The 20,556-nt window shown below is 38.1% G+C and overlaps 4 protein-coding genes and 1 pseudogene across 5 annotated transcripts; 4 read left to right on the top strand and 1 right to left on the bottom strand.

Moving 5' to 3' along the window:
- Positions 1 to 1,989: 1,989 nt before the first annotated feature.
- On the top strand, positions 1,990 to 5,641 carry LOC108171509 (uncharacterized). 2 transcript variants are annotated; one of them, XM_029097518.2, is made up of 4 exons: positions 2,015 to 2,468; positions 3,092 to 4,404; positions 4,582 to 4,786; positions 4,899 to 5,641. In XM_029097518.2, the coding sequence occupies exons 1-3, from the start codon at positions 2,148 to 2,150 to the stop codon at positions 4,781 to 4,783; spliced, it is 1,836 nt and encodes a 611-aa protein (XP_028953351.2). In that variant the 5' UTR covers positions 2,015 to 2,147; the 3' UTR covers positions 4,784 to 4,786; positions 4,899 to 5,641. The 2 variants fall into 2 exon arrangements, with proteins under 2 accessions (XP_070673283.1, XP_028953351.2); XM_070817182.1 differs by having other exon boundaries at positions 1,990 to 2,468; positions 4,582 to 5,579.
- Positions 5,642 to 9,687: 4,046 nt separating this feature from the next.
- Positions 9,688 to 9,875, bottom strand: LOC114822856 (small nucleolar RNA U3; annotated as a pseudogene).
- Positions 9,876 to 10,030: 155 nt separating this feature from the next.
- LOC103422342 (scopoletin glucosyltransferase-like) lies at positions 10,031 to 11,690 on the top strand. The gene has a single exon (XM_008360395.3). It carries the CDS (start codon positions 10,067 to 10,069, stop codon positions 11,513 to 11,515), a length of 1,449 nt encoding a protein of 482 aa, XP_008358617.3. The 5' UTR covers positions 10,031 to 10,066; the 3' UTR covers positions 11,516 to 11,690.
- A 1,287-nt stretch (positions 11,691 to 12,977) lies between these two features.
- On the top strand, positions 12,978 to 16,023 carry LOC114822422 (uncharacterized). Its single transcript, XM_070816313.1, has 4 exons — positions 12,978 to 13,272; positions 13,380 to 13,567; positions 14,192 to 15,495; positions 15,672 to 16,023. The coding sequence occupies exons 1-3, from the start codon at positions 12,978 to 12,980 to the stop codon at positions 14,954 to 14,956; spliced, it is 1,248 nt and encodes a 415-aa protein (XP_070672414.1). The 3' UTR covers positions 14,957 to 15,495; positions 15,672 to 16,023.
- Positions 16,024 to 18,245: 2,222 nt separating this feature from the next.
- Positions 18,246 to 20,062, top strand: LOC103404842 (scopoletin glucosyltransferase-like). Its single transcript, XM_070817181.1, has one exon. The coding sequence runs from the start codon at positions 18,430 to 18,432 to the stop codon at positions 19,873 to 19,875; it is 1,446 nt and encodes a 481-aa protein (XP_070673282.1). The 5' UTR covers positions 18,246 to 18,429; the 3' UTR covers positions 19,876 to 20,062.
- Positions 20,063 to 20,556: the final 494 nt, after the last annotated feature.

Raw genomic sequence — 20,556 nt, 5'->3', positions numbered from 1 at the left:
ACTACCAAAGCCAAAGATCATCTACCACATGAAGTTCCTTGTAGTCCAATTTCAACCTTCAAGATCAAGCCTCGACGGCCCTTGAAGAAATTTCAAACAACAATTCAAGATCAAGCCTCAACGGCCCTTGAAGAAATCTCAAGCCCAATTCAAGATCAAGCCTCAACGGCCCTTGAAGAAATCTCAAGCCCAATTCAAGATCAAGCATACGGCCCTTGAAGAAATCTCCAGCCCAATTCAAGATCAAGCCTCGACGGCCCTTGGATCGACATCTACAGTAAGGGACTTCAAAACGCATCTCCTACACGTGACAAGCACATGTATACGACGTGCCTTGAAGTGGGGGCATTTGTAGACATCGAAATTTCGTAAATAAATGTTGACCGATAAATCAAAGTGTCAACGCTCATGTATTACATAAATTTTGCACGTAGCGTGTGACTCAACGAAAATTGAAATGAGTTGGAAAAGTCATCAAATAGGACACGTGTCAACACCTGGCAGAAACGACTTATTTCATCTGGGATATTATATTCAAAATTAGGCATTGGAAATTCTATAAATACAAGCCCATTTCATTCAAAAAAAAAAAAAAGACAAAATTCATATTACACCTTGAAGCTCTGAAGCTCTGAAACTCCGAAGCTCTCAAGCATCCAGGTTCCCGAAGAACCAAGAAAGCTCTCTTCGTTCTTCGTTCTTCGTCCATCGCTCTTTCAAGATCAAGCCCCGACGGCCCTTGAAGAAAGCACCATCGTTCATCATCCGTTCATCCAAGATCAAGCCCCAACGGCCCTTTGAATCAACAATCATCCACCTTCAAGATCAAGCCCCGACGGCCCTTGAAGAAAGTGTTCTTCGTTCATCGTTCTTCCAAGATCAAGCCCCAACGGCCCTTTGGATCAACAAACGTCGATAAATCCACACATCCAACCGTCCTTCAAGATCAAGCCCAAAAGCCCTTGAAGATCCGTTCATCACTGTTCTTCAAGATCAAGCCCAAAAGCCCTTGAAGATCCGCTCAAATCCACCTTCAAAGATCAAGCCCACGACCATTTGAAGAAACTTCCAACTGTTCATCCAAGATCAAGCCTCGACGCCCCTTGGATCAACGAAACATCCACGAATCAACACCTTACGGAGATTGAATCAGAGGATCAAAATAGAGAGAGATTGTAACCCAAAATCATCAAACACCAAATATTTGTTTGTGCACGTTGTTCTTGTCTCTTTCGTTTCAGGAATTTTCCGTGTTCACAGTAGCATCCACCCCGGTTAAACTTTCTTCCAAACAAAAAAAGAGAAGCTGTTTTAATTTTCAGATTTATTTATTCATCTTTTAAAGTAAATCGTTTTCCCGTTTTATTTGTGTTAAGTTGTGTTTGGGTTAAGCAATATTTGTAATGTTTAGTATGAATTCTCATAAGCTTATGTTGCGGTAAAAGTTAAATGAAATTAAAATTTTATGTGGATTTTGTAGAATTTTTTCATGATTTGCTAGTAAATTTTGAGTAAAAAACTCTTGTAGACAATGCGATTGTTGAGTCTCGCAAAATCTTATGCATGCACACTTGAGAAAAATTATTTTAAACAATTTGAGAGTAGTCTAAGAGCGTCTTCAATAGTGTATGCAAACCCAATAAGCATTGTTGTCTACTTTAAAATGCATGTGCAAATTTATCCACTTACGGAGCCCAAAATGTAATCAATCGAAATTACGTCGGTTTTGAATAAATTTTGAAATTTGTAAATTCATTATTTTAGCCAATTTTTGAAACTAGTGTGTTTGATATTTGTGTACATCATGATGTATGATTAACAGTTTTCAGCAAGTGATGAATGTATCTAAGTTTTTGTCGGGTTTAAATATTTCCTTTTTAGTTTAAAGTAAAAATATCGATTTGTAAAAGAGAGTTCTCTAATGATACAATACGGTGATATTAAGTTTGAATTTATCACGAAAAACAAGAAGATTATTAAATTAAATTAAATTAAATTAAGATTGTTTTTTAAGGATTTACCACGTATTCCGAGCAGTGAGAGTCGCACAGAAACTGGTGGGAAACATGGCGATTGAGTGACTCTGTGCCCCTCATCACTCAACCGCCCGATTCCAACACTGGCATCGACGGCCACCAACTCTGATAATGGCGATGGAAATCCCGATGGATGTGATAAAGCAGGTGCAGATCTCGCTTCGGAAAGAAGCGGAGCTGTCGTCGTACGACCCGGACGACACGCCGCTGCCGAATCTACCTTTTGTCGAAGAAACACTAGCGGAGTTGGATCCATCCCCGCCGTACCTGAGGTGCAGGCATTGCAAAGGGCGGCTGCTGAGGGGCGTTCAGACGCTGACCTGTGTCTTCTGCGGCAGAGAACACTGCAAGGACCTCCCTCCCGACCCCATCAATTTCCGGGATACTTTTGGGTACCGTTGGCTGCTCCAGTACCTGAGCTTAAGTGGATCGGTATGCGACTTGATTTTCTATCTTTTGTTTGGTTGATGAGAAAATTGAGATTAAGATGGGGAAATAAAATGGGGATTCCTTTTGTTGTGTTTGGTTGATGGGAAAACTTGAAAGAAACGGAGTTTGAATTCTCAATGCGTTTATTCAAGAAAAATCACCACTTTAACAAATTATATGCTTTCTTGCTTGTGGATGATGAAAAAGATTGAAGCTTTGATTGTTTTAGTTTGCTAAATTTGTTTTACCAGCTTATTCTAGCCGCCCAACAGCGTAATGATGTCGAAAATTCTTTATCTGATTCGAAGCTATTTATGTTAATCTATAGTGCATGGAAAATTAAAATGGTTGAAGGTGATTTTGAAATAGTACATAGTATATGATGTGTATCACCATCTACTTAGTACTCGATATTAGGCGATCACACTCGAAATTCGTAGGTGCTACCGATTTGTAGTCCATTTATTCAGCAACCATATCATCTAAGTGGGAAATTATAGTTTTGTCTGCCTATCGTTTGTTTGCTAGAAATGAGGTTTATTGTCCCCTCGTCAATGTAGAGACTTTGAAATTAATTTTGTGGGGCTTCTTGAATACTTGGTAAAGTTTGAGACTTTGGTTTGCAGGAGGTAGTGGATTTACCTGTTGGAACAAATGAATTAAACAGAGCACAGACTGCGCGGAAGGATGAGTTAAGTCTGTCTGATCTCTTAAATCTTGAAATAAAATGGACCTCTAAGCCAGAGAAAACTGAGACTGATCTCCCAAATGAGATCCCCAATCTCCTCAAATTTCCAGATTTGGCTGGAGTCAATCCCGACAACTTTTTCTTTGAAGGAAAGAAAGATGGTGCTTCGAGTAATTCCGAAGAGTTGTTCGGGTCTAGCACACAGATTGTCGGTAAAGAGAGTTTCCAAGGTCATGAAACTCTTAGGTTGTTTGAGAATGTAAAGCCTTTTGAGACAGTTGTGCAGACTACTGAAGGAGAGAGTGGTGATTCTAGTTGGGCGGCAAGTTTTCAGTTTGCTGCTTCTGAATCACAAGCTTCTGGAAACCTTCCTCAAGCTTCTGAAATCCTTCCTCTAGCTTCTGAAAACCTTCCTCAAGCTTCTGAAATACTTCCTCGAGCTTCTGAAAACCTCCCTCAAGCTTCTGAAAGCTTTCCCCAAGAATCAAAATCCCTTGACCCCTTTGTGGGTTCCACGGTGGATCTTTCTGCCCATTCTGCCCACATAGGCACAGTATTTGGATCTGTAGTGGACTCAACAAATGAAAAATCAAACCATAGTGTGACTGGGTCTGCATCCATGTCCTCCGACTGGTTTCAAAATGATCTGTTGGGCGTTTCCAACTCTGGGTTGTCTGGAGGGCCTGAACGGTTGGAAATCTTTGCTGAGATGAAGGGTGGAATAGCTGAAAATGTGAATAACTCTTTTCCTGATGGTGTCGATTGGGTTCAAGACAACCAATTGCAGATCACTAGCAACAAGGATCTTGATAGTAATACTGTTGTGGAGAATCATGATTCACTTGATGCTTGGAATGATTTCGCAAGCTCGAGTAATGCACCAAATGTTGTGGATAGTTCTGTAAAACAAAGTGGTGTCGATTGGGTTCAGGACAACCAATTGCAGACCACTAGCATTAAGCCTCTTGATAATAAGACTACTGATGCGGATGATGATTCATTCGACGCTTGGAATGATTTTGCTAGCTCGGATAATGCATCAAATCTTGCAGATAATTCTGTAAAACAAAGTATTAATCAGATAACATCTGTTGACCACACTTCAGAAATAAATTTGTTCGGCACTAGCAACTCCAGTGACTTGGATTCTGGTAGCTTTTTGCAACCAGATTCCTCAGCAGGAGCATTTAACAATTCCAACAGTTCAACTGTAGTGGATAGAGTGCAGCCAGAGCCTTCTGTATTAGACAGGTGCGTGTATAAGCCAACTTTTATTGGTGCTATTATAGCTGCAGAATCCTGTTTCGAATCACCGTGGAATGCCATATTTGCCGTTTCCAGTAATCTAATACGTGAAGCTTCATGGAAAATGCTTGTGCTCATTCTTTAAAGAACCTATGTTAACTCCTTTTTCTGTTGCGTGTTTAGGTTGGCTGATGCGTGCACTAACGATGGAAAAAAATCTGAAGGTCTGGCGCAGGGCGGAGATGTTTCCAGTGTAAGAGCAGGGTCAAAATCTGACGATGTGGAGAGAATAATGTCACAGATGCATGATCTCTCGTTTATGCTCGAAAGCACTCTTTCAATCCGTCCCAAGCAAGACAGATTACATCCGCCCTCTAAAGATTGAGACGTAATTTATTTGTGTTTTTATCATGCAATGTTTGTTGTGCATCATGTAATTCTAGTTTTATATGTTCCATTTGTTCGCAATTTTGTATTTTATTCTTTATAATCTTATGTAGAAATCAAAGAAATATACTGGAAGTTTTTTCTACACGGCGATCGGAATGCCTGTGATCGGACAGTATGTGTATTTTAACCAAAAGGCAGCGAGTGCAGAAAGAATTGAAGAAGAATATGAAATTTTACACACAAAAAAAGAAAGAGTTGGGAAGGCGGGGTCTGTAGGACAACCGTGTGACCACTCCAAGCATCACAGGGCTGTAAGTGACGCTCTGTTCGCACGGTCACGGTTCAAGTAAGGTATGAATTGTGAGTACGGAAATGACGATGTGGGAATGATGTTGTTGTGCTTTGTATATTTTTGCTGCTCACAAGTCACAACTATCTGCCAAGGTTTTGCCTTCAATTCAACCACATTGAAGCAACTACCATATAAAAATCAAGGATTCCAATTCAGAAAGAGTATACCTATTGAGAAAGGAGAAAGCTGTTGATAAAGCTGTAAGGAAGATTATGGTGGGTTTGGAAGCAGAGGAAATGAGAAGTAGAGCTTGAGAACTTGCAGAGCAGGCAAAGAGGGCTACTGAGAAAGGAGGATCATCATATTCTGATTTGAATGCCCTAATTGAAAGTGTTGAAATCTCGTGATTAAAATGTTGGAGCACACATTTGGATGAGGCTTTACTTGATGAATATTTCAGATGCCTTTTTAATCGAAATGGTCCCTCAGATTAGTACAAGTCTTTAATTTTGTCCATAGCAATGAAAATCAATAAATGTAGTCCTTACGTTTGAATTTCCACCACCAATGTGATCCTTCTGTTATGTTTCCATTATAACTCTGTTTGTTTGCTGATCTGGCATATACATGGGACTATAAATCTAATAAAGCAGTGCCACATGAATTATACAAAATAATTAATTCTTTTAAACTATTTAAGGAGGTGTAGTCAAACTCGAATTTGAGAGAATTTTAATAGACTTTACAATTCTAGTGTAGTCAACTAAAGGATTTTTAAAAGTGAAAACTAATGAAAATGACTTTAAAACTTTGAGTTTTAACTATAAAGACAAAATAAAAGGTAAAATAAATAGTACCAGTATTGACTTTTTAATGTAAAAATGTGGTTTTTTGTTAAACTAAACAATACCGGATGATTTTCGTTAAAGTTCCCTTTTTAGAATCAATGAACATCTAGGTGTAGTCAGTCGAGATTTCAATAATCATTTTTAAAGTCCATAAAAATGTAGGTGTATCGAAAAGCTAAAGATTTTGTAGGATTCCATTAAATTGTGGATTTTGTAAAATTTAAGAGTGAAAAATGTATATAACCAAAACCAAATAGAATCCTATCTCACACCTGGAAATTTCAAATTCATGAACCTCTTTGAATGTCTGACTCTCTCATCCTCTTACTGCCCGCTGACCACTTTGTTTGTTTTATATTCTTCCTTCATCTCTAAAATTTTTCCTTCAATTTTCGTTGATGGGTCGCATCATTTATGGATAGAAATGATGTTGGGTTGCATAATTTCTCATACGTAGTAGTGCTGTTGGGTCACAATTTTCACATCTTCATTTTTTATTTCCACGCAGCAATCGCTTCTTGTTCTTTGTCCTTTTTTCCACTTACCCTTTTGAGATTTTTCCGAGTTTTTTCTAATCACAGGGGCCCTTTGATGGGAGGAGGATTCTCTCCTCCTTTTTTTCCCATACACTTCCATTCTTTCCCTGTTTGTGTAGTCACGGTTAAACCACGTGTTTTTGTTACGGTTAAACCACGTGTTTTTGTCTTAAAAAAATCAATGTAAAATGTTGACATGGCTTAACCGTGACCACACAAACAGGAAGAGGATGAAAGTGTATGGGAAAAAAGGAGGAGAGAATCCTCCTCCCCTTTGATGACCGTTGTTGTTTTTGCACGTGTATTATACCTGAATTTACTAACTATGTACGTATATTATACACGAATTTAATAACTATGCATGTGAATGTGATTAGGAGAGTTATTTAATCCAATTCTCAATTCTTTCTTCCCTAATCCGATTTATGAGATTCATATCCGTCAAGTCGTGAAAATAAAATAAGTCAAGAATAAAAAAAAAACATTTTATTCTCTTCTCCCTCCATTTTGGTTTTGGCAAGATGATTCAAAGTATATTTCTCTTCTGTTTAGTTTACGTTAAGATCTGTCATCTAAACTTACATTAAATGTATCCAAACTTACTTAAATTTAGCTCGTTTGAATTGCTTTTAAAATGACTAAATGCGTTTATGATGAAATTGATTTTGAGTTTCAAAAAAACTTGAAGTGCTTTATGGAAGAAGCACTAGTATGTGTTTTTTGCAAAAATCACTTCAAGTACCTTTCCAGTATCCACTTAGGATTTTACTAAGGATTGGTTTCAAAAATATTTTCATCAGAAACACTTTCAGTCATCTTAAAATCACTTCCAAACAAGTTTTTACAGTGTTATTGTCACTCCAAAATAATCAAACTGCACTCCTTTCATAAAGAAGTTTATGAAAAACATAACACTACAGAGAGCCGCATAATGATTTTTTGGGAGAGGCAAAACAACTCCCTAACATAAATGACAAGTTTTGATTTGGTAAGTGTAATTTGACGCCTTGTGTTGAGTTTTAAAGTACAACAGCAGGTATGTATCTTTTACCTAACATAAATGACAAAGAGACATGTGTGATTTGTTAATCCTTAATTGTGGCTTTTGACAAAAATAAAAAATTCCTTAATTCTGGCAAGCCGATAACTTTGAAATATTTTTATTTTTTTTTTAATTTTATTTTTAACTAATGATTTCTGAAATTGTCCAAAGTCTTCATTTGATCTTTTAATTTCAAAATTAGTCAATGCCGTCTCAAAAATTGACATTCATAGATTTCGTCAAATGTTATGCTGATGTACTGACTAGACACACATGTAGGGCCTATGAGTCCAACAATATGTTATCAATTTTAGAACATCTGTGATAAAAACTGTTGAAAAAACAAAAACAAAATTTATAAACGATGATGATAATGCTGAGAACGACCATCTACTGCCAGAATGATTCACTACCGTCGTTAGCTACCATCTCGACAACATGTGAGAACATTTGAAGAACCCACATCTGGTTCCTACTTTCATATGAAACCAATCATTTGGTATACCCAAACAAATATAGTTTTGAAGAGATTCAAGACTCATGTCATGTATCTATGGTAACTCTATCTACCATTTGACATCCCGTACCAAAATTAATATATTTTATTCCCAAATCTTGAAAAATTACGAAAATGCACCTAACAGGTGGAAATCCTACGTGGATGTTTGAGTCCTTATCACTCTTTATCACTATGCACATATTTCTAGGTAGTACATTTACTTATACTCTGACATCACGTGTGAAATGGGTTCAATCTCACTCACATGCGCACTTTTGCATTTAGTCACTTTTAGGTTTAAATTTATTCACATTTTTCACATCATCACATTTTATGGTTTCGTCACCTTCTTAGTATCGGCCAACACAGCTTGATTTGAAGTTCAGATGGACATTCCGGGTCGGGGTGTGTCATACCATCCATTGATTTTCATTTATAGGGTTTATGAGTGTTGTTTTTGTGTGATTTGTTTTCTTAAAATTGGTTAATATTTTTACTGAAATTTTCTAATTGGAAACAGTTTTATAGCAAAATTAGTTTTCCATTCTTATTGCAGATGATGATAACAAGGGCGAAATAGTAGTCATTCACAGATGCAAGATTTGATATATCTACAGGATGGAAGATGCTTGTTTTTCATTTGCACATTTGGATGCTCAGAAGTAAAAGATTGAGACTTGATTAGATATTAGTTTTGGTAGAGTTATCTTTGAATCTGTATTTGTTTATAGTACTACCATGTAACCTTTTTTTAGAGGAAACAATAGTGGTTTCATTTGATATTTTTGATAAGATGTATCATTTGAATGTTTTGTGTGTGTGTGTGTGTAGAATTTTTTTTTTTTTTTGAGTAATTCTGCCCCTCTAGTCCTGTCGGAAGTGAGCAATTTCATCTGGTTCTCTAGGTTTTGGTGCTCTGCAACAGAGCCTAGTGCTGTGTTTATGCTTATCATTAACAATTAACATCCTTCTAGTCTTCTTTCTCGTGGGATTTTTTAAAGATTCCAAGGCCAGAACTTTCCTAATAATTTCGATATGGAATAGGAGCTGATTTCAAGGCTTTGATTTTTTCTTTTGAGTCGGAACTGATTTAATTCTAATTTTTTTTATGATTCTCTAACTCTTATGCATGAATGCTAGCATTTTAGAATTGGAACTGACAATTAGCACAAGAGTTAGAGAATTATGAAAGGTTTCAAGGCTTTGATTTTTCAAGGTCTTCTGTTTGGCTCTGTTGTTCTCATCTTCTCCTTTGTTGAAACTGATACATCCAAAGAGAATAAGAAGGGTTAATTAATTATTAATTAGTGCATGCAATCTTTTTTTCTTTATGTATGCCAGCTAGTTAAATATTAGTTTACGCTTTGGTAGATAAGGTCTTTTTTGTTTTCAACCTACTATGTGTCTCAATTTTAAACAATTGCGCATTATCAATATGGTTACACTTTTACACATTCGACGTACCTATGCACCCATTACATATGTACAGTCGACCAAACCACGTGTATGTACTCGATTATTAAATTCGTCATAGAGTACAGGAATTTGAATTTGTTTTCACTAAGTTCGTCATAGTGTCACATTTCGTAATTAATATTGATTAATTATTAACGTTATTAATATTTTCTACTATCTAAAATGATTTGGTTGTCTTCATAAATTTTTAACCTTGCACCCTTTTAAATCCGCCCCTCCCCTCGCCAATTCCTGGTTTCGCCACTGCTTTGAATGATCCAAGGATCACAGGGTTGTTAATCACGCTCTGATCGCACGGTCATGGTTCATCCACCAGATTGAGGTTCCTGTCTCCATAGAAATCAAGGATACAGAGGTACAACCGATAGAACAGATCCTGTTCAAGTACGGTTGTGAATTGTGAGTATGGAAATGACTATATAGAGGCTGTTCTGGTTATAACCATACATTGTTTATAAACCTTCCATAGTTTGTTTACTTAGTCGACTTCTATAGTTCTATATATAACCTTCAATTCATGCATCACAAACGCAAACCATTACCCAAATACTTTACTTCCTCCATCTTCATTTCTAAATCCCAATCATGGGTAGCCGAAACCGCGAGTTCCACGTCTTCTTGTTCCCTTACATGGCTCACGGCCACATTGTACCGATCTTAGATATAGCCAAGCTATTCGCAGCGCAAGGAGTGAGGACAACCATAGTTACAACTCCTCTCAACGCTTCAACATTCTCCAAAGCCACTCAGTCAAGCGAAATCAATTCCGGCAACGTCAAAGTCGAAATCAAAACCATCAAGTTCCCTTCTGTAGAAGCCGGTCTACCAGATGGTTGTGAGTATCTCAACTCACTCCCCTCACCAGAATTATCCACCAATTTCCTCAAAGCAACAAGCTTGCTCCAAGAACCGCTCGAGCAGCTTCTGCTCGACGAAAAACCTAGTTTCCTTTTGGCAGACATATGTTTTCCTTGGGCAACTGATGCAGCTGCAAAGTTTGATATTCCGAGGTTGGTTTTTCATGGCACTAGTTTCTTCGCCTCGGCTGCCTCATATAATATGAGCAAGTATGAGCCTTTTAAGAACAGTTCGTCCGATTTGGAACCTTTCGTGATTCCGAATTTTCCTGGTGAGATTACTATGACAAGAGCCCAAGTGCCTGCTTTTGACAAGGAAAATATTGAAAACGACTTGACCCGGTTGCTCAAACGGGCCAAGGAATCTGAGCAGACGAGCTATGGAATTGTTGTGAACAGTTTCTATGAGCTCGAACCGGTTTATGCAGATTATTACAGAAACGTTTTGGGGAGGAAGGCTTGGCATATAGGCCCTGTTTCTCTATGCAATAGAAGCAATGAAGAAAAAGCACTTAGAGGAAAAGCATCTTCTATCAACGAGCACGATTGCTTGAAGTGGCTTGATTCAAAAGAACCCAATTCGGTTGTTTATGTGTGTTTTGGAAGCATGGCTAAATTCAATGCCTCTCAGCTTAAGGAGATTGCAATGGGGCTTCAGGCTTCTGGGCAGGACTTCATTTGGGTAGTGAGGAGAGGACAAGATGATGACATGGAGAAAGAGGATTGGCTGCCAGAAGGGTTTGAGCATAGGATGGCAGGGAAAGGACTAATAATAAGAGGGTGGGCCCCGCAGCTTCTGATTCTTGACCATAGGGCTGTTGGCGGGTTTGTAACTCACTGTGGGTGGAACTCGACGTTGGAAGGGATTGCGGCTGGGTTGCCGATGGTGACGTGGCCGGTGTCGGCGGAGCAGTTTTACAACGAGAAGCTGGTGACCCAAGTGCTGAAGATAGGTGTTGGAGTGGGTGCTCAGAAATGGGTTAGTCTTGTTGGGGATTTTGTTAAGAAGAAAGCTGTTGATAAAGCCGTAAGGAGGATTATGGTGGGTGAGGAAGCAAAGCAAATGAGAAGTAGAGCTTGGGAACTTGCAGAGCAGGCAAAGAGGGCTATTGAGAAGGGAGGATCATCACATTCTGATTTGAATGCCCTAATCCAAGAGTTGAAATCCCGTGGTTAAAATGTTGGAACGCACATTTGGATGAGGCTTTACTTGATGAATATTTTAGAAGGCTTCCTAGCCAAAATGGTCCTTTAGATTGCTATAAGTCCTTAGTTTAATAGCAATGAAAATCAATAAATGTAGCCCCCTATCTTTGAATGTCCACACCAATGTGATCATTCCGTTATAACTCCGTTTGTTTGTTGATGTGGTATATATATGGAACTATAAACCTAATAAACTGGTGCCGATGAATTATACAAAATAATTAATTCTTTTAATCTATTTAAGGGGGTGTAGTCAAATTCGGATTTGAGAGGATTTTAAAAGACTTTAAAATTCTAGTGTAGTCAACTAAAGGATTTTTAGAATCCATAAAAATCTAGGTGTAGTCAATCGAGATTTTAATAGTCATTTTTCAAAATCCATCCAAATCTAGGGGTATTAAAAAACTAAAGATTTTGTAGGATTTTATTAAGTTGTGTATTTTATAGGATTTGAGAGCAAGAAGTATATATAACCAAAGCCAAATAGAATCCTACCTCACACCTTTGGATTTCAAATCTATGGACCTCTTTGAATGTCTAACTCTCTCTTTCTCTCACTGTTTGCCAGCCACTTTGTTTGGTTTATCTTCTTCCTTCATCTCTACAATTTTTTTCTTCGATTTTCTTAGATGGGTCGCATCATTTATGGATATGTAGTAGTGTTGTTGGGTCACAATTTTTCACATCTTCAATTTTTTTTTTCACGCAGCAATCACTTCTTGTTATTTGCCCTTTTTTCCACTTACCCTTTTGAGATTTTTCTGAGTTTTTTTAAGGAGAAATTAGGTTCTCATCCATCTTCTTTTATTGCATTGATTAAAACCTTATTTCTTTTTAATTTTTTTATTAATGTCTCTAGCTTTTAATGAATGTCATTATTTCAGTTATAAATTTTATTTCTAAAATATATTCCTTTAGTGTTAGAAACATTACATTTAAACTTTGTATCATATATTTCTACATTTAGTTAGTATGATTTTTAATTGGCAACCCTATTTAATTTGTACCAATTATACTCATAATTTATTTATAATGTACCCATTTTTCTTTAATTATAAATGTACCACTATGTTAATTACATGTAAAATGTACTTTAAAAAAAAAAAAATTTAGAATGACGTGACAATATCTGGTCAATAGATGATGATTTGTAACCAAGTAATGCTACACTTATCATTTAATTGTACCATGCATTGTAACATCTCTCAAATAGAGATGGGTCTCAACAACACACGTGACTTTCAGCTCTATTAAAGATATGGTAAAATTAGATGGTAAGATGTTAATTTATAACCATACATTGTTTATAAACCTTCCATAGTTTGTTTACTTAATTAGTCGACTTCTATATATGACCTTCAATTCATGCATCACAAACGCAAACCATTACCCTAATACTTTACTTCCTCCATCTTCATTTCTAAATCCCAATCATGGGTAGCCAAAACCTTGAGTTCCACGTCTTCTTGTTCCCTTACATGGGTCGCGGCCACATTATACCGATCTCAGATATGGCCAAGCTATTCGCAGCGCAAGGAGCGAGGACAACCATAGTCACAACTCCTCTCAACGCTTCAACATTCTCCAAAGCCACTCAGTCAAGCAAAACCAATTCCGGCAGCGTCAAAGTCGAAATCAAAACCATCAAGTTCCCTTCTGTAGAAGCCGGTCTGCCAGATGGTTGTGAGAATCTCGACTCACTCCCCCCACCAGATGGTTGTGGACATCGTGATGTATGATTAAAAGTTCTCAACAGGTAGTGGAGGTATTTAATAGTTAGGTTTTTTTTTTCAATTCAATGTGTTTTGGGTTCAAATATTTCCGTCTTAATTTAGAGTTGGATCCATCCCCGCCGTACCTGAGGTGCAGGCATTGCAAAGAGCGGCTGCTGAGGGGCGTTCAGACGCTGACCTGCGTCTTCTGCGGCAGAGAACACTGCAAGGACCTCCCTCCCGACCCCATCAATTTCCGGGATACTTTTGGGTACCGTTGGCTGCTCCAGTACCTGAGCTTAAGTGGATCGGTATGCGACTTGATTTTCTATCTTTTGTTTGGTTGATGAGAAAATTGAGATTAAGATGGGGAAATAAAATGGGGATTCCTTTTGTTGTGTTTGGTTGATGGGAAAACTTGAAAGAAACGGAATTTGAATTCTCAATGCGTTTATTCAAGAAAAATCACCACTTTAACAAATTATATGCTTTCTTGCTTGTGGATGATGAAAAAGATTGAAGCTTTGATTGTTTTAGTTTGCTAAATTTGTTTTACCAGCTTATTCTAGCCGCCCAACAGCGTAATGATGTCGAAAATTCGTTATCTGATTCGAAGCTATTTATGTTAATCTATAGTGCATGGAAAATTAAAATGGTTGAAGGTGATTTTGAAATAGTACATAGTATATGATGTGTATCAACATCTACTTAGTACTCGATATTAGGCAGATCACACTCGAAATTCGTAGGTGCTACTGATTTGTAGTCCATTTATTCAGCAACCATATCATCTAAGGGGGAAATTATAGTTTTGTCTGCCTATTGTTTGTTTGCTAGAAATGAGGTTTATTGTCCCCTCATCAATGTAGAGACTTTGAAATTAATTTTGTGGGGCTTCTTGAATACTTGGTAAAGTTTTAGAATTTGGTTTGCAGGAGATAGTGGATTTACCTGTTGGAGCAAATGAATTAAACAGAACACAGACTGGGCGGAAAGATGAGTTAAGTCTGGCTGATCTCTTAAATCTTGAAATAAAATGGACCTCTAAGCCAGAGAAAATTGAGACTGATCTCCCAAATGAGATCCCTAATCTGCTCAAATTACCAGATTTGGCTGGAGTCAATCTCGACAACTTTTTCTTAGAAGGAAAGAAAGGTGGTGCTTTGAGTAATTCCGAAGAGTTGTTCAGGTCTAGCACACAGATTGTCGGTAAAGAGCGTTTCCAAGGTCATGAAACTCTTAGGTTGTTTGAGAATGTAAAGCCTTTTGAGACAGTTGTGCAGACTACTGAAGGAGAGAGTGGTGATTCTGGTTGGGCGGCAAGTTTTCAGTTTGCTGCTTCTGAATCACAAGCTTCTGGAAACCTTCCTCAAGCTTCTGAAACCCTTCCTCCGGCCTCTGGAAACCTTCCTCAAGCTTCTGAAATCCTTCCTCGAGCTTCTGAAAACCTCCCTCAAGCTTCTGAAAGCTTTCCCCAAGAATCAAAATCCCTTGACCCCTTTGTGGGTTCCACGGTGGATCTTTCTGCCTACATAGGCACAGTATTTGGATCTGTAGTGGACTCAATGAATGAAAAATCAAACCATAGTGTGACTGGGTCTGCATCCATGTCCTCCAACTGGTTTCAAGATGATCTGTTGGGCGTTTCCAACTCTGGGTTTCTTGAGGGCCTGAACGGTTGGAAATCCTTGCTGAGGTGAGGGGTGGAATAGCTGAAAATGTGAATAACTCTTTTCCTGATGGCGTCGATTGGGTTCAAGACAACCAATTGCAGATCATTAGCAACAAGGATCTTGATAGTAAGACTACTTTGGAGAATGATGATTCGTTTGATGCTTGGAATGATTTCGCAAGCTCGAGTAATGCACCAAATATTGTGGATAGTTCTGTTAAACAAAAGTGGTGTGGATTGGGTTCAAGACAACCAATTGCAGACCACTAGCAACAAGGCTCTTGATAATAAGACTACTGACGCGGATGGTGATTCATTTGATGCTTGGAATGATTTTGCTAGCTCGAAGAATGCATCAAATCTTGCAGATAATTCTGTAAAATAAAGTATTAATCAGACGACATCTGTTGACCATACTTCAGAAACAAATTTGTTCGGCACTAGCAGCTCCAGTGACTTGGATTTTGGTAGCTTTTTGCAACCAGATTTCTCACCAGGAGCATTGAACAGTTCCAACAGTTCAACTGTAGTGGATAGAGTGCACCTAGAGCCTTCTGTATTAGACAGGTGCTTATATAAGCCAACATTTATCGGTGCTATTATAGCTGCAGAATCCTGTTTCGAATCACCGTGGAATGCTAATTTGCCGTTTTCAATAATGTAATACGTGAAGCTTCATGGAAACTGCTTGTGCTCGTTCTTTAAAGAACCTATGTTAACTCCTTCTTCTGTTGCGTGTTTAGGTTGGCTGATGCAAGCACTAACGATGGCAAAAAATCTGAAGATGTGGTGGAGGGCGGAGATGTTTCCAGCGTAAGAGCAGGGTCAAAATCTGACGATGTGGAGAGAATAATGTCAGAGATGCATGATCTCTCGTTTATGCTCGAAAGCACTCTTTCAATCCCTCCCAAGTAAGACGGATTACATCCGCCCTCTAAAGATTGAGACGTAATTTATTTATGTGTTTTTATCATGCAATGTTTGTTGTGCATCATGTAATTCTAGTTTTATATGTTCCATTTGTTCACAATTTTGTATTTTATTCTTTATAATCTTATGTAGAAATCAAAGAAATATACTGGAAGTTTTTTTCTACACGGCGATCAGAATGACTGTGATCGGACGGTATGTGTATTTTAACCAAAAGGCAGCAAGTGCAGAAAGAATTGATGAAGAATATGAAATTTTACACACAAAAAAAACAGAGTTGGGAAGGTGGGGTCTGTAGGACAACCATGTGACCACTCCAAGCATCACAAGGCTGTTAGTCACGCTCTGATCGCACGTTCATGGTTCAAGTAAGGTATGAATTATGAGTACGGAAATGACTATCTGCTAAGGTTTTGCCTTCAATTCAACCACATTGAAGCAACTACTATAAAAAATCAAGGATTCCAATTCAGAAAGAGTACCTATTGAGAAAGGAGAAAGCTGTTGATAAGGGAGGAGGATTCTCTACCCTCCTAATCTCTCTACCCTTTCATGCCCTCCTATTTGAACGGTCATGGTTAAGCCACGTTAACATCTTATTTTGAATTTTTTTTATAGAGATAATAAGATAAAAAACAATGTGTGAGAGGAGGGCACGGAAGGGGATGAGAATAGGAGGGTAGAGAATCCTTCTCTGTTGATAAAGCTGTAAGGAAGATTATGGTGGGTTTGGAAGCAGAGGAAATGAGAAGTAGAGCTTGGGAACTTGCAGAGCAGGCAAAGAGGGCTATTGAGAATTTCAATCTAGAAGAATAATTTGAGTTCTCCTTCGGCTGAAAGTTAAAACATAAAGGTCCATATTATTTCTTAGAAATGAACCGAAAAAAAAAAACAGAGGTTAACTATTAAGTCCCCTTTTTATAAAAAAATAAAAATAAAAATTATTAAGTACTATTGAAAAGCAACCTAATAGTGCACCGGACAACTGAGTAGGAGGTCTTATTATCATAAAAAACTGTCTCAAGGGTAGCATAACCCCTTGCATATCTGAATTATGCAGTGCCTGAAACCACTGAGACCTCTTTAACCCTCTCAAACTGGCGGCTGGTGCCTTGTAGCTCAAGGCTGCTGCCATCGTACTGCCCATTGGTGAATGCAAGTGACACTGACACATGCACATTGGAGCCTGACAAGGACGAGGCCACTAGATTGCCTTGAGCTCGACCGACTTGGGTCGATCTCTTATCGGGAGTTTCGGTGATGGAATCGTCAATGGCGAAAATATGGTGCCAAATGAGGTGAAAGACTCAGGCTTGCAAGTAAAACACTATGGTTCTGAACGCTAGAATTATTGTGGACATGTGGCCTGTGCTTCTTGTTTTGGGAACACGACTCTTTTCCGACCAAACGATATAACAAGAGATTCAGAACAGTAACTCAAGTGAAATAATTTATATAATTGAGTGAGGGCATAATTCATAGTCTCCATGTTTACTGACTGCATCAATTAGTTAGAATGACGTGACAATATCCGGTCAATAGATGATGATTTGTAACCGAGTAATGCTACACTTACCATCTAAGTGTACCATCAATTGTAATCAATTGTAACATCTCTCTAATAGAGATGGAGCCCAACAACATATGCGGGTTTCATCTGTTTGAGTAAATGTAGAAATTTAGAGAATAATCGGAATGATGACTTTGAGGTACGACTTAAATCGTTTCCTTAAAGTGTTATTTACCCCCACTCAAATGAGTTTGCTAAAGGGTTCTTGGCAAATCAGTTCTAGGATACAACAAAGTATGAAATATTTAATTAGCAAAACCGAATTATATTCCCTTAGAAATAACTAGAAAGAAATTGTATGAATATGATGGAAAGAGTAGAGAGCAAGGAATGTACAAATAAATTTCTGAAAATCGTGTGTGAAACATTATGCCACAATAGGTATTTATAGGCATTAAAGCACTCGTTCATCGAGTCCTTTCATTTTAGTTGAAGATATACAACCTTTCTTATTAGTGTTGACCCAAAAGACATGTTTTCTATTTAGAAATTTTCAGAAAATAATTTTGACTTATTACATCTTTTAATTTTACTCATATAATTTGAGTAAGCATCTTGTCTTTTAACCAAAGTTGTAGTTCAACCAAAAGATACAAGGTTGAATTAAATCCAACCTTTTGCTACCATCATTTTCGTACACACATGCTGCACAATGCAGCACCGATATATATATATATATATATATATATATATATATATATATAATATAGTATGTCATATGTTGCAATGCTTCACTCGAACTCGAAGAGAAGCAACGGTTGGGCAAATACCCAACTTTTCAGCCAACAAATATATGAATATATTCTTGAAATATTCAACATCATCTCCATGAAAGAGATGGTATTAGAAGGTAATATGTGTATAACCATACATTGTTGATAAGCCTTCCATAGTTTGTTTACTTAGTCGACTTCTATATATGACCCTCAATTCATGCATCACAAACGCAAACCATCACCCTAATACTTTACTTCCTCCATCTTCATTTCTAAATCCCAATCATGGGTAGCCAAAACCGTGAGTTCCACGTCTTCTTGTTCCCTTTCATGAGTCACGGCCACATGATACCGATCTCAGATATGGCCAAGCTATTCGCAGCGCAAGGAGTGAAGACAACCATAGTCACAACTCCTCTCAACGCTTCAACATTCTACAAAGCCACTCAATCAAGCAAAACCAATTCCGGCAGCGTCAAAGTCGAAATCAAAACCATCAAGTTCCCTTCAGAAGCCGGTCTACCAGATGGTTGTGAGATTCTCGACTCACTCGCTTCACCAGAATTATCCACCAATTTCCTCAAAGCAACAAGCTTGCTCCAAGAACCGCTTGAGCAGCTTCTGCTCGACCAAAACCCTAGTTTCCTTTTGGCTGACATATGTTTTCCATGGGCAACTGATGCAGCTGCAAAGTTTGATATTCCGAGGTTGGTTTTTCATGGCACTAGTTTCTTCGCCTTGGCTGCCTCATATAATATGAGCAAGTATGAGCCTTTCAAGAACAGTTCGTCCGATTTGGAACCTTTTGTGATTCCGAATTTTCCTGGTGAGATTACGATGACAAGAGCCCAAGTGCCTGCTTTTGACAAGGAAAATATTGAAAACGACGTGACCCGGATGCTCAAACGGGCCAAGGAATCTGAGCAGACGAGCTATGGAATTGTTGTGAACAGTTTCTATGAGCTCGAACCGGTTTATGCAGATTATTACAGAAACGTTTTGGGGAGGAAGGCTTGGCATATAGGCCCTGTTTCTCTGTGCAATAGAAGCAATGAAGAAAAAGCATTTAGAGGAAAAGCATCTTCCATCAACGAGCACGATTGCTTGAAGTGGCTTGGTTCAAAAGAACCCAATTCGGTGGTTTATGTGTGTTTTGGAAGCATGGCTAAATTCAATGCCTCTCAGCTTAAGAAGATTGCAATGGGGCTTCAGGCTTCTGGGCAGGACTTCATTTGGGTAGTGAGGAGAGGAAAAGATGATGACATGGAGAAAGAGGATTGGCTGCCAGAAGGGTTTGAGCATAAAATGGAAGGGAAAGGACTAATAATAAGAGGGTGGGCCCCGCAGCTTCTGATTCTTAATCATAGGGCTGTTGGCGGGTTTGTAACTCACTGTGGGTGGAACTCGACGTTGGAAGGCATTGCGGCTGGGTTGCCGATGGTGACGTGGCCGGTGTCGGCGGAGCAGTTTTACAACGAGAAGCTGGTGACCCAAGTGCTGAAAATAGGTGTTGGAGTGGGTGCTCAGAAATGGGTTAGTCTTGTTGGGGATTTCGTTAAGAAGAAAGCTGTTGATAAAGCTGTAAGGAGGATTATGGTGGGTGGGGAAGCAGAGGAAATGAGAAGTAGAGCTTGGGAACTTGCAGATCAGGCAAAGAGGGCTATTGAGAAAGGAGGATCATCCGATTCTGATTTGAATGCCCTAATTGAAGAGTTGAAATCCCGTGGTTAAAATGTTGGAGCACACATTTGGATGAGGCTTTACTTGCTGAATATTTTAGATGCATTTTTAGCCAAATTGGTCTCTCAAACTGGTATAAGTTCTTAGTTTGGTCCATAGCAATAAAAATCAATAGATGTAGTCCCTATGTTTGACTTTCCACCACCAATGTGATCCTTCTGTTATGTTTCTGTGATAACTTTGTTGTTTGCTGATCTGGCATATATATGGGATTAAAAACCTAATAATGTGGTGCCACATGAATTATACAAAATAATTCATTCTTTTAAACTATATAAGAAAGTGTAGTCAAACTCGGATTAGAGAGGATTTTGAAGGATTTTTAGAATCTATGAAAATCTAAGTATAGTCAATCGAGATTTTAATAATCATTTTTAATCCATCCAAATTTAGGTGTGTTTAAAAAACTAAAGATTTTGTAGGATTTCATTAAATTATGAATTTTGTGAGATTTGAGAGCAAAAAGTATATATAACCAAGACCAAATACAATCTTACCTCACTCCTTAGGATTTCAAATCCATGGACCTCTTTGAATGGCTGACTGTCTCTTCCTCTCACTACCTGCCAGCCACTTTGTTTGCTTTATCTTCTTCCTTCATTTCTACAATTTTTTTCTTTAATTTTCGTATATGGAAAAATGATGTTGGGTTGCATCATTTCTCATATGTAG

The sequence above is a fragment of the Malus domestica genome, chromosome 17, assembly GCF_042453785.1.
Source record: "Malus domestica chromosome 17, GDT2T_hap1".
NCBI classification, from domain to species: Eukaryota; Viridiplantae; Streptophyta; class Magnoliopsida; order Rosales; family Rosaceae; genus Malus; species Malus domestica.
Note: the sequence above shows the minus strand (reverse complement) of the source record. Positions and strands in the feature narration are given on the sequence as shown.